General features: G+C 40.6%; 1 protein-coding gene across 1 annotated transcript in view; it reads right to left on the bottom strand.

The window, feature by feature from the left end:
- Window positions 1-554: 554 nt before the first annotated feature.
- NARFL (nuclear prelamin A recognition factor like) overlaps window positions 555-12,273 on the bottom strand; it is a 17,632-nt gene continuing 5,913 nt past the window's right edge. The window contains exons 4-11 of the mRNA XM_018576828.1: window positions 11,087-11,219; window positions 10,541-10,675; window positions 7,961-8,079; window positions 7,561-7,690; window positions 7,385-7,457; window positions 5,217-5,354; window positions 2,012-2,169; window positions 555-808 (exon numbers count right to left, since the gene is read on the bottom strand). Coding sequence (XP_018432330.1) covers window positions 570-808; window positions 2,012-2,169; window positions 5,217-5,354; window positions 7,385-7,457; window positions 7,561-7,690; window positions 7,961-8,079; window positions 10,541-10,675; window positions 11,087-11,219 — 1,125 coding nt within the window. The 3' untranslated portion in view covers window positions 555-569. The remainder of the gene's footprint in view (window positions 809-2,011; window positions 2,170-5,216; window positions 5,355-7,384; window positions 7,458-7,560; window positions 7,691-7,960; window positions 8,080-10,540; window positions 10,676-11,086; window positions 11,220-12,273) is intronic.

Here is a 12,273-nt window from a genome sequence, read left to right as displayed (position 1 = left end):
TCTTGCACACAGAAGTCTGCTAAACAATATATTACTTATTATATAGACCATAAAATATTGTCACACAAATTGAGGAAAACAACATATTATTCATTATATGGAGCATAAGTCATATACACAACTAAAACAACAATAAAATATACAACACAGTAAGACACCTGGTATGAGCATCACCTTCTGTAATCCAGTTTTTAGAGCATTGTTAGTGCAAAATGTGAGAAAGTCTCAAAGAATATCACCACAATAATATAGCGTTATGAGTGATCAGATCAGGAGCTGGACATTTTCTGACTTAGAAAAGTAATGATGGCGGATGACATGCAAATAATAGAAATCAATATTACATTTCCAAGACACAGAACAGTGCCAAGCTTTAGCCCTATGTTGTTTGAGGCTCAACAAGTTCTATAATTTCCTCCTAAAATAAGGCTGTTCGAGAACATTGAGGCATGGATCCTTTAGTCTTTTAGCGAGCAATTTATGCCAGGACTTATATTAAATCTACAGATAAAAGTGGCCCTTAAATGTGGTCTATGACATCTGTTGCAAAAGGCGATCGTATCCTCCAATTACCATTTAATACTAAGTCCAGAGGCAATTTTCTCCACTGCATGATACTGGGTATGTAGGGCCTCTTCTGCCTTGACACCATCTCTGCCACCCAGCCACTGTTGATAAAGTTCCTTCACTCTCTCATTCCTCTCTGGTAACTCATTCCTTACAGAATTGTAAAGCTGTTCCACCCTCTGCAGCAAGTCCTTACTAATTTCTCCTTCTGCTCGGATCTGTCCTCCTCCATTCAAGCAGCCTGAAAAAATAATAACACTGAATTTAGAGATAAAATACAAAGTATTATAGGGCCTCATGCAGCTGGGCACAAAAATTAAATTTAGTCCCAAAACATCAGGAGTTTGCTAGGACCTACCCTAGCAACTGGACCGTCTCCAAGTGGCTCAAAACAAAGACATTCTGGAGTGTCCACAGCCACTCCAGAATTTGGTCAAGACAAGGGTATAAAGAATGTGGGGCTAATAACTATATGGGAAAAAGCAGCGTCTGTCTCCGCAACATATAGGTGGAGGCTAATGTGCCTAATAGTAAATCTAGGCATGCTTTCAGGGTATTCTCTTAAAAGAAGGATGTGTTATGCATAGCTTCAGTTTATGAAATGCAAGAATCTAATGAGTTTACATAAATTATCACACTGCTTATGACAGTTCAAAGACTCATGAATATAAAAGTTAAAACTCATACTCCAGCCCAATTGTTTTCCCCCATTTTGTCTAGAAGAGGATTTCTGAGAACTTCCTTTGTTTATTATTGCTACCAGTGTCCCTCACTATGTTCCAGTGACAGAGAGAGTCATTGGAGAAAGTAAGGTAAAGTTTCTCCAATGAGAACACCAACAGCAGTAAAGACCAGGTAGAGGTTATAATATCTTCCCTTCATTTAAAACAAAAATCCTTGAAAGACATTGGGCCTTAATACAATTTGATTACTGTTGAAAAGTAAGACCCCATTCACACCTAGCGACATTACCTTTTGCAGCGGATCCGCACGGCCGGGGCGACGTTCCAGCGATGATCCAGCGACGGTAGCGCGACCTTCCCCGTCGGGCTCCATAGAAAAAAAGCAAAATCGCGCAAAATCCGCCGAAAAAAGGGTCCGGTAGAAGCGACTTGCGACCGCGACGAGCGACATGGAGTTAAGACAGCTCCATTGAATAACATTGGCCGGCGACTTCTCGCGATATCGCGCGGCAAAAATGCGCGATATCGCGGCGGAAATCGCGCGACAATTCGCTATATGTGAACGGGGCCTAAGATGAACCTGACTTGGATAAAATGTTTCTGAGGTAACAAGAGTCCTGACATGCAGGCACAAAAGGCCATAGCCAATCTTCATCAAATGTTCATTTTTGACATTTTGATGAAATCCACTATGTCTATTGAATTTTGTATAAATCAAGAATAATATTTTTTTCACTTGTTGATTATAGGGGTTAAGGTACCTGAAGGACAGGCCATCACCTCTACGTAATGGTAACTGCAGCGTCCTCTTTTAAGTTTCTGCACCAGATTCTGTATGTTTCGAAACCCATATGCCAAAGCAAAGTGCAACAGCACCTCACCCTCCTTCTCCAGGGTCACCTCTTGAAAGTCCTTGTTCCTAGATGGATTAAAGGAGATGTAAAGTCACACTCTTGACATTAGGTATTATTAAAGAACATTATTTGCTGAATCAAAATGCTGTATTAGTATTATTGAAAAAAGAATTCTTACTTTGAAAATGTGCACATATCCTCAGTCTACCCGTGTAGCTGCTATTTTTTATTCTTTGACGCTCTTCCCAACAGCCAGTAGGGGGAATGATACGTCAGTTTCCTGTAAATTGCTAAACTACATCTCCCATGTCTCCTTGTGGTACATGTAATCGAGGTGTAGTGTAATTGAATGTGTTATGCACTGTCCTGCTAAACAGCGTTGGGGCACTAAAATTGTAACACTACATCACATAATCCTGCACAGCAGAAGGACAGTGCATCAATCCTGCACAATTTTGTTAGCACATCTCCATTCAGGCAACTTGCAGAAAGTTCCACTGTCACTGCCACAGCAACTCCAATTCTGCACTTCAGCAGCACAGTGCAGGGATGTATTTATACTGCTGTCAGCTTGGTGTGGGCTCTGATCACTGTCGGATTTTCCGTGCCTCTCAAAGCCCAGGAAATCACATTCTCCCTGTGTACTGGAGGCAGGAGGCACTACCGTTAGTGTCCTGACATTGAACAGCAGCAGGTGAGCCTGGGTGTACACTTGTAGACTCTGGTCTTGGGCTGGGTTCACACCTGGGTGTATTTTTTCTGTTCGTTTTATAGCACGTTTTTACATTCAGTGAAACGCGCGTTTCACTGACGGTATGATTTTTTTTTCCTTATTATTTTCTCAATATTTTTTTTTTTTTTACACTTTTAAACTTCCCGCCGGTTCCACCCTCCTGCGACGCAGCCGCTCGCAAGGGACAGAACCCGGAAGATCCACACTCGGGAATACCAATGGAAACGTGCGGGAAAACGCCCAGGTAGGACGTTTTTCAGCGCGTTCCTACATGCTGAAATACGCCCAGGTGGGAACCATGCCCATAGGAAATAATGGGATTTCACTTACTGGGCGTTTTACAGCACGTAGATCAGCTCTGTAAAACGCCCAGGTGTGAACCAGGCATTAGTGCATATAAATTAGTTGCTACAAAGGGAGATACTGAGAAAGCAGAATGATTTGTAGCCACAGGTATAAAAGAAATGAATGCAGTAGTTCTCTAAAACTATTCTAAATTATTTATTGGGGCCAAATGTAATTTTCAATGAACAGGAAGAAATCATTGAGAATTGAAGCCTGAAGCATATATGTATTTTTTTTACTTTAGTTAAGCTTTTAAATTAAATTACAAAAGAAGCAAAACCTGTATCTATATATATATATGTATATATATATATTATACACACACACAATTTTGGCAAAATCATGGCCCGTGCATTTTATGTATAAAGTATGAAAAATATTATCAGCGTCAAAACGCTGGAAAATGGTGTGAACCTGCCCGTACTTCCAGTGCATTCCAGATCAGACAAAATGAGTCATGTAGTATTTTTCTGGTCTGGTCTGGGACGGACTGTGCTGGTGTGAACAGAGGCCAGGAATATCACAGGGATACATTAGGATGCATTTTGGGTCCAGAAACAACCTGGCTTGATCTGGAGATGATTTGGATGTGGTGTGAATGGACCCTAAATGAGATTAATCACATTTAGACTATGCATTTCTGGTGAAAAATAGGATTTGTGTACTCGTTGTAATCCATTGAAGGCACAGGAAGTCTTTAACTTCAGGTTATACTGCTGCCTACAGAAGGATTTGACACAGGCAAGCAAAAAACCCAGCCCAGGATGACCCCCTCCTACTACCAACATGTCTAAGTTTTGTAGCAAAGCAGTGTCGAGAGCAGATTTTGTCCAAGTTGCCAAAGTCTGGGAAATAAGGACCATAGCCAATAATGGTTGAAGAGCTGAACCAGTTAAAGAATAAATGGTACAAGAACATTTCTTCAAATATTTTTGTCAATAGAATCTTTAAATGAAGGAGCATCAATAGTAATAGTCAAAACCTTGTTAAGATAAGACATTTGGAGGATTAACTTCAGGAGGAATAGACCATTTAAAAAAAAAAAATCATCCGGAAAAGGATACAGAGACTAAAGGTGGCCATACACTGTACAACTCTCGCAAGACTTTTGTCTTGCGATGGTTGTAAAGTACTTTGAAAAACGTACGAACTGCCCATCTTGGACAGGCAGATCGTACTTGCGATCATCGCAAGCCTGCCCCCCTGAGGGGTTGGGCTTACGATGACTGCAATGAGGGCGGGCTTAAGATGACTGCAAACGGGCTGTGTGCGCGTGCGCACACCGGCCCGTTCGGCAGTTGTCGAACCAGCAGGCCACTAACTCGCCGAGAATCGTCCGATTCCCGGCGGGTTTTCTAGCATGCTGGTTCGATGGAAGACGTGCGACCGTACAGTAGAAACGGTTGCACGCCTTCCTTACACTGCACGATTCTCGTACGATCGCGGGATTCCCCGCGATTCTCGTACGAGAATCGTGCAGTGTATGGGCACCTTTAGGAGGAGAATTTATCAAAACTGGAGCAGACAAAATCTGGAGCAGCTGTGTATGGCAACCAATCAGCATCCACCTTTTATTTTCAAAGCTTAACTGAACAAACTGAAGAGAGAAGCTGATTGTTGCCACGGGCAACTGCTCCAGATTTTGTCTTCTCCAGTTTTGATAAATCCCCTCCTTAGTGTCTAGGAACCAGAAATGGCTCCATTTTAGCATCTATTTAGATTTCCCTTGTTGCACATGTCATCAGCTATGACCCCAGTCATTTGAAGGTCTGAAATTTCGGGTGATAGCAGTCGTGTTGTTGCAATTCATAGCTCCTAAGTTACATTAGCATAAAAAATTTGCCTTTTGCTTTCAGTACTTTTAGGCTAAAAATTGCAGCCAATCCTAACATATCATCCCGTGGGAGAACTGTAGGAGATAGAGGAGGGTGCAATTACAATGTTCTGCATAAAGCCATATGTGACTATAAACAATCTATATTAAAATACCACATTCAAAGTGGTCTGTTTGAAACTACAAAACCTTGAGCTTACTTTAACGGCTTGTATTTTAGTTCATCCACTTGAATCCCAAATAACTCCTGCGCCGCATGTTTAAATATATGTTCTAGATATCCACCTGATCCACCTCCTTCATGTCCTATTGGCTCATCATCCATCGCAGAGGTAAATCTGTACAGAGAAAAGGTCTGTCATTATAATCAAGATACACTCACTTTGAGACTCCACTATTAAAAGACATTTGACAAACAAACAAAAAAAAAAGAAAGATTGCACCCCATTTAGCTCACAAGAAAATTACATTGCAGCACCAATGAGAATATAGTTTGAGCTACTATTGTATTGTTTCTCCTAATGCAATTTTTGATGCAACTAAGCTAGACTTTTACTTTACCAACTGCTTTGTGGCTGCTGCCCCTCTCTGCCAAATCACTCCACTGGCATCTGATTGCCTAACAAATACAATTGAAAATGCTAACAACAACAACATACAAAGCCATCCGCAACACTATGCCAAGTTACATCAACCTCATCTCAAAATATCACCCAAAACATTCCACTTCACTCCTCCCAAGACCTCCTGCTCTCTAGCCCCCCCGGTCACCTCTTCCCATGCTCACCTGCAGGACTTCTATGTCTGCCTATAGGCATTCCCTGAAAATCCATATCTCCTGAAGCCTTTACCATCTCCTAGTAAAAACTCTACTTTTACTCCTCCATTAGCTCATCCCTCACTGTTAATTCCTCAGTAAATCTTAAAGAGGAACTCTAGGAATTAAATATAACCCTTGCAGTTGGGCTACCCAGTGGGGTTAACTGCTTGTTTTGGTCTAGGGCTGGAGTAAAAAAAAAAAAGATATACTTACCTGATCCATGATCCCGCCTGGCTGCTAGACCAGTCCCGGAAACCTCTTCTCCCCTGGGCTTGGATGGTCTAAGCCCCGCTGATGTCATCACGTCTAATACAGTCGATTCACCTGCATTACTCGTAAGGACACCAAGGGTAGTACCATAGCCAGATCAGAGGGGGGAGAGGTGAGCGCTGACTGCCACAGGACTGTTGATCAGGTAAATATATCTTCTGTACTCCGGCCCCTACACAGGTTTATGAACAGCTTAAACCAGTTACTCAAAGTGACTATTTGAATATTGGGACTGGCGGACTTTAATCTGAAGAAAATGTGTCTGCTGACAGTTTACTCTGGCAACTATGCACTAGAACTGTTCATTTTTTTTATTTTTTTGCAAACACACAGCATTTTTAACTAGCTAAAACGTAAAAAGAGAAACAATTTGGATTTAGATTTCAATACCAAAACGTTATTTCTGGGCTTGTTTAAAGCAGTAAAAAGAGCAATGGTATTCTGTAATTTTGCAATAGCTTAGAAATTATTATTTGTGAAAAACAAGTTTATATCTACCACAAGGTGTCACTACTGGTCTTTAACACAACTTAACTAAACTTTGGCAGTCTGCAGTGAGGCATCATAACAACCAACAACTGGTTAGATACATCCTTGGAAGCAGAAGTAAAATGATCCGTATGAAAAATTGCTGACAAGCAGTTTTTTTTTTATAACAGAAGAGATTGTGAAAGTTTTTTCCGCCAAAAATCAACCTGCCTTTCAGAAATGTTTCTTTGTTCTGTACACTGAGCCGTGCAGCTCAGAAAAACTGGATGAAGTAACTCTCATGGGCAACAGTGGCTGTTACTTCATGCCGGCCCATCAAGAGGCTGAAGATACTGAACCCAGAAGAAGATGGCAGCACTGGCAAGGGGTGGGGGAGAGAGAGAGAGAGAGAGAATGGCACAACACTGGAGGGGAGCATTTGGCTGTGCAGCGACCCAGACCCAGCCAGCATAACAGCATGAAGTAACTCTTATGGGCAACAACAAGGTGAGTTGGTTATAACATACAAATATTCTGTAGAGTCACACCATAAATCCCAAACTTTATTACATTTAAGTGAACAGTTTCTACTCTCAAGACATTCCAATGACAAGGGTATTATTTTCTGGTTTTATATTACAGCTAAACTTAAGCAATAATATAGCTCCCCAGCTGGCAGTGAGGTTTTTGATTAGTCAGATCTTCCCTCATGGCACCAAAGGGAACATGTGTAAATGTGCACAGAAAAGCAGATAGGAACGGAAGCACTGTCTAATGCAATAAAAAAGACAAACAAAACAAAAACCTCACTCGGCATCAAGAGGACATGGGTTCACATCTGCTAAAGACATTCCTTCGTGTTCCAACATCCAAAGAACTTCCCCTGCAAGGAAACATCAGTCCATTATGTCTACCAAGTAAAAAATTAAAGCAACTACAAAGTTATTACCTAGCATTCTAAAGTAAATGCAAGATACAGCACTGACCAGTGGTAATGACACAATCCACATCTCGGGTCTCATATTCCTGGTTGAAGAAGTCTGGTCTAGAAGCTTCTAGCTTTTTGTCGTAACAAGGCATTACTGTCACATGGTAGATCTGATTCGGCTTCAAGTTCTGTGTTGATTAAAAAAAAGAAGAAAAGAAAGAACAAGCAGAAGTCAAAATGAATATGACCATAACAGATCATAACAGAAGCTGAAATGGAAGATATGGCTATATCCCCATAATTCAAATATTTAGAAGAATTAAGCTTAACTTGCTGGTGGGTATAATATGAGCTCATTTTTGTCTCATGCCCCGGCGTGAACACAAGCTCTTTGAGGACCGATATGCTGAACACTTGATTAGTTTATAACATTTATTTGATACTGCCGAGTTTCCTACCTGTGAATGTGCAAAGTGGTTTTTGATCAGAGATCCCATGACTTGCTGTGGTGACTTGGTTACACTGATGTGCGGGATGATGAACGAGCCGTGCGTTTTTTCAGCGTAACAAATCCAGCCTGAAAGAAAAGAAAAAAAATAATTAAAATGTACTTTCTTTGTCTGCATTCAAAGTCTTCCTTCCATACCAAAAACAATAAAGTACGTCAATACAATTTTGATTACCTTCTCTACAAATTACTTACGATTGAAGTTAAACCTGGTCAAATCAAATAGATTTTAGAGGACCTTGGTTGTCTGAAAGCTCTAAAGACTAGAATATGTTACAAAAGGATTTCTAAAGCCCTGGGTAGTCCTATGTGTAGTTTTTACTCTTCTCCTAGTCATATCAAGATAGCAGGAACAAGGGAGGATTTATGTACTGGCTTGCAATGGCTTAAATGATAAATTGTACTTTTATAACACATTAGCTTGTCTGGGAAGATAATGCAGTTCTGCACATATAAACTTGGACCTCTAGCTTTTCTTTCCATCTTCCTTGCTAGCTGTCAAATGCAGTCCAGTGTAAAAACTGCAATGTTTACATCCAGCCTGTCTGCATCTGCAGTGTAACAGCTGACAAACAGTGACAAGGACAGCATCTGTGCTACATCACTGCTTGATTCAATGTCTTCACTTCAAGGAGCCATAACTGATGATTGATTTCTTTGCTTCAGTGCACTCATGTGATCCCAGAAGATCACAAACTGCTAGAAACAAAAAGACCCTGCATCAAGCAGAAAGTCTACTTCCGGGTTCGAAATGTTTGGCCATCATACATAGGAGTTACTTTGTCCTGACATAGAATGGCGCAGGGTTGGTACATTGAGATCTTGACGTGCGGTTGACAGGCAGGAGAAGTATTTATGACAGAAGAGACATGCCGAGTATCTTCTGTCAAAAAGAGCCTACCTGTCGGTGTTTTGTTTATGTTTTTTAAACAGGGCTTATTTCTAACCTGCCCACCCACAGAAAATGTTAAAACTAAAGTGCAATAAAATACCTAAAAATACCTATTTAATCCACTTATGTAGGCATTCAAAATCATTAAAGCATATCTGAACTCAAGAACAAAAATGTAATATACTGCAGTTTATCAATCCTTAGATGTGATTGCAATCATTTTCAGGCTAAGAACATTCTCTGCAAGTACAAAAAAGAGATCAGTTGATTTTTGCAGAATTCTAATGTCCTTTTAACTTCATGTGCACTAAGCTGATATCTCAAGCAATGTTATCTGCTTTCCCAGCTATCTCGGTGAACTACATCCAATATTCCATATAATGGCGATGAGTAGATACTATAGTCCAAATAAGGATAGCAGTTTAGGGTGTACACACTGTTCCTCCATAAATACAGTGCAGTGAGTGAATGTTGTCACCCTAGGATAGGAAGTGTGTTACTGGCAGCATCACCAGGTAAAAGTTTTAAAAAATCCTGATAAAGTAAAAACTATTGCAAACACCACATCTGAGGACTGATAAGCTGCAATCTTATAAATTATTATTTTTGGGTTTAGATATGCTTTAAATATATTTTTTTCCTAAATCTCACTTGATCTCAGACTCCTGTGAACCAATTGGGGCTCTGTTGTGCTGCTTGTGAGCCTAGCACTAAACAGAGGGGAGTGCAAAGATGACTATCAATGTGCTGCTGCTCCTTAACTCTCCAATCACAGACAGCTGGAGGAAAGGCCACTAAGCAAGCTGAATTTCAGGGGCCAGTGTGCTACAGCGACCCATCAGATGAGTTACTACCATTGTTATGATTTCATGTGGTAAAAGGTGTTTAACTGTGCTCACTTGGCGTGTTATTTTAAATAAAAAAGTTTGGTTATTTTATTATATTGGAATTTTTCTGATTATTTTAAATCCATGAAACTAATTAAAATGTCTAATATAGTATATACAATTATTTTTTAAAAAGGTGGCAAAAAAGTTATTTTCGGTTTCGGCCTGACAAATTCTGCTGCGGGAGGTGCGTTGGGGTGCCATTCATTTCAACCGCGCGCAGTGAGACCACGCCCACACTGGAACGCACAGTACTGCATTGCCACGTATTCCAGTGCAGTGCGATTGCAAAATAATTGTGCATGCAGTTTTATGTAAACTTTATGCTTATAACATTCCATTGGTGTATTTTATATATAATCATCCAACTAATTGATTAAGAAAATGATCATTAGTTTCAGCCCTAAGCTATTTACTTGAAACCATGAGACTCTAGTGATCTTTACTGCATGGTCTCCTAACTGTACACAGCCTTTTTCTGCAATTTAGGTAAACATATCCCATCTGACAAATATTTATATATTTATGATGAGGGAAGACCCTGAAGTAGAAGGGAATAAATAAAGCAGCTGTGGTCTTTATTCAACCAGATAAATACTGTATCAATTTTCACTGGAGTCACAAAAACTAATAATTTTCTTAGAAGCTTCACATTCTAGAAAAAGCAGCATTAGATTTAAGAAATAATAGTGGTGTGTGGTCATTTTTATTAGGAAAAGTCATATTACAGATACAGAAGACATATTTTTACCTGGGCAGGCCGAGGCCAGCATAGGAATGGCTTTCTTGTCTTCTTTCTGTCGCTTATATCTCTCTATAAACTCTTGTTGACTCTCCAACAGGCTGAAGTTCCTAGAGAAACTGGTGTCAAACACATGGTGAACGCCTGCAAAACGAAAAAAAATAAAAAAATACAATAAATACCTCATGCACTTACATAATGTAACAGACCTACCTTTCAAAAAGAAGATTTTTGCTACATATTGTGTTTACACTAGTAACCGTATATAACTCATAATTCTGTCTGGGTATACTGATAGCAACTGGTCGCGGTCAGAATACAACGTAAACAGCGGGCGATTCCTGGATCAACGCTCATAAGCGTTAATAGAGGAATCTGTTCTATTTTCTTTGTTCAGTCAGCAGGTTGAACGAAGAAAATAGAAGCGCGTATAGCTGACTTAAATTTGGTTTGCATGATGGAGACATTATACATTTAGTAAAGGCAATACATATCGCATTGTTGCGTAAGCAAAGAAAAACCACTAGTGAGTAAAGTACAGTTGGAGCAGCTTACCTAAGGTTTTAAAAAAGGAAGTCAGTTTTTGAGCAGTTTCTTGGATATTTAAGTTAAATCGCGCAGCCAAAGAAGCTCGAGACTGTGGTGAGACGGACACCACCACCAACTTCTGCTGCGAGGTATCTTCTATCTAATGAGCAAGAAAATGACATGTTTTAGGCGACAACAATATCTGTGTATTGACAGCAAACAAAAATAATGCTTCATATGGCAACATTGAACTGCTTCCAGCAATTTCTTGAGGTGACCAATTCCATTACGTGATCATTCTTGTTCTGACAAATATATAGTGAGCTGCATGAGGATGCAGAATTATGCCACAAGTTAGAATTAGGTTTAATGTGTAAACCAAACCAACAGCATGCAATCTCACGATAAGGACCAGCGATATAGTGAGTCTTAATGTCCACCTAAAATTAAGTTTAAGAAGAACTGCTTACTTAACTCTTGCAGAGGGGGTACTCCTGGACTACAAGGGTTAAGTGCTTGTTTTTTTCTAGGTGCTAGAAAAACATTATACCCAAAGTTTCAAGCTAGCCAGCTGTCACAGCACTCCCTCCAGCCTGTCTCCCTCCCGCTGCAGCACTGGAATCTTCCTCAGTGTCCTCACGTCTATATACATTGTATAGATGTAATGATTTACAGGACCTTAGACCACTGCAGAGGAGGGAGAGAGAGGCTGAAAGGACCAGTCTAAGAACAAGCTGGCTTGGACCATCAGTTGACTATAACTTTTTTTTTTTTACCTAGACAAAAAATGAACAGTTAACCCTTGCAGTGCAGGGGTAGCCCCACTGCATGGGTTAATACATTTTTTTCCCCTGTAGTTCTTCTTTAAAGTGTTCACAAAATGTGGTATAGGGCCACATATCTCTAGCCTTCCAAGCTTAAAGGAGAACTATGGGGTTAAGGCTTTTCCCCATAGTTCTCCTTAGGGTAATGGGAGGACACAAACTAGCGTCCTCCCATCACCCTAGGCTCAGTATACCACGAGCTGCAGCTCGCGGTATACTGAGACGCCGCAGATGAAGCGGATCCCGACAATTATGCCGGGATCCGCCCAGCTGCGTGACTGACAGCTGGCTCTGCCTATCTAGAGGCAGAGCCAGCTGTACCCGCCCTGTCCGTTCCGTCAGTCAGCGCTGGCGGATCGGAGCGGGGAGGGGGGAATCCAGCCCCTCCCC

This window comes from Nanorana parkeri, unplaced genomic scaffold (assembly GCF_000935625.1).
Source record: "Nanorana parkeri isolate BGI_ZX_2015 unplaced genomic scaffold, ASM93562v1 scaffold77, whole genome shotgun sequence".
Taxonomy (NCBI): Eukaryota; Metazoa; Chordata; class Amphibia; order Anura; family Dicroglossidae; genus Nanorana; species Nanorana parkeri.
The sequence above is the reverse complement of the archived record's forward strand: the minus strand, read 5'-3'. Positions and strand labels throughout refer to the sequence as shown.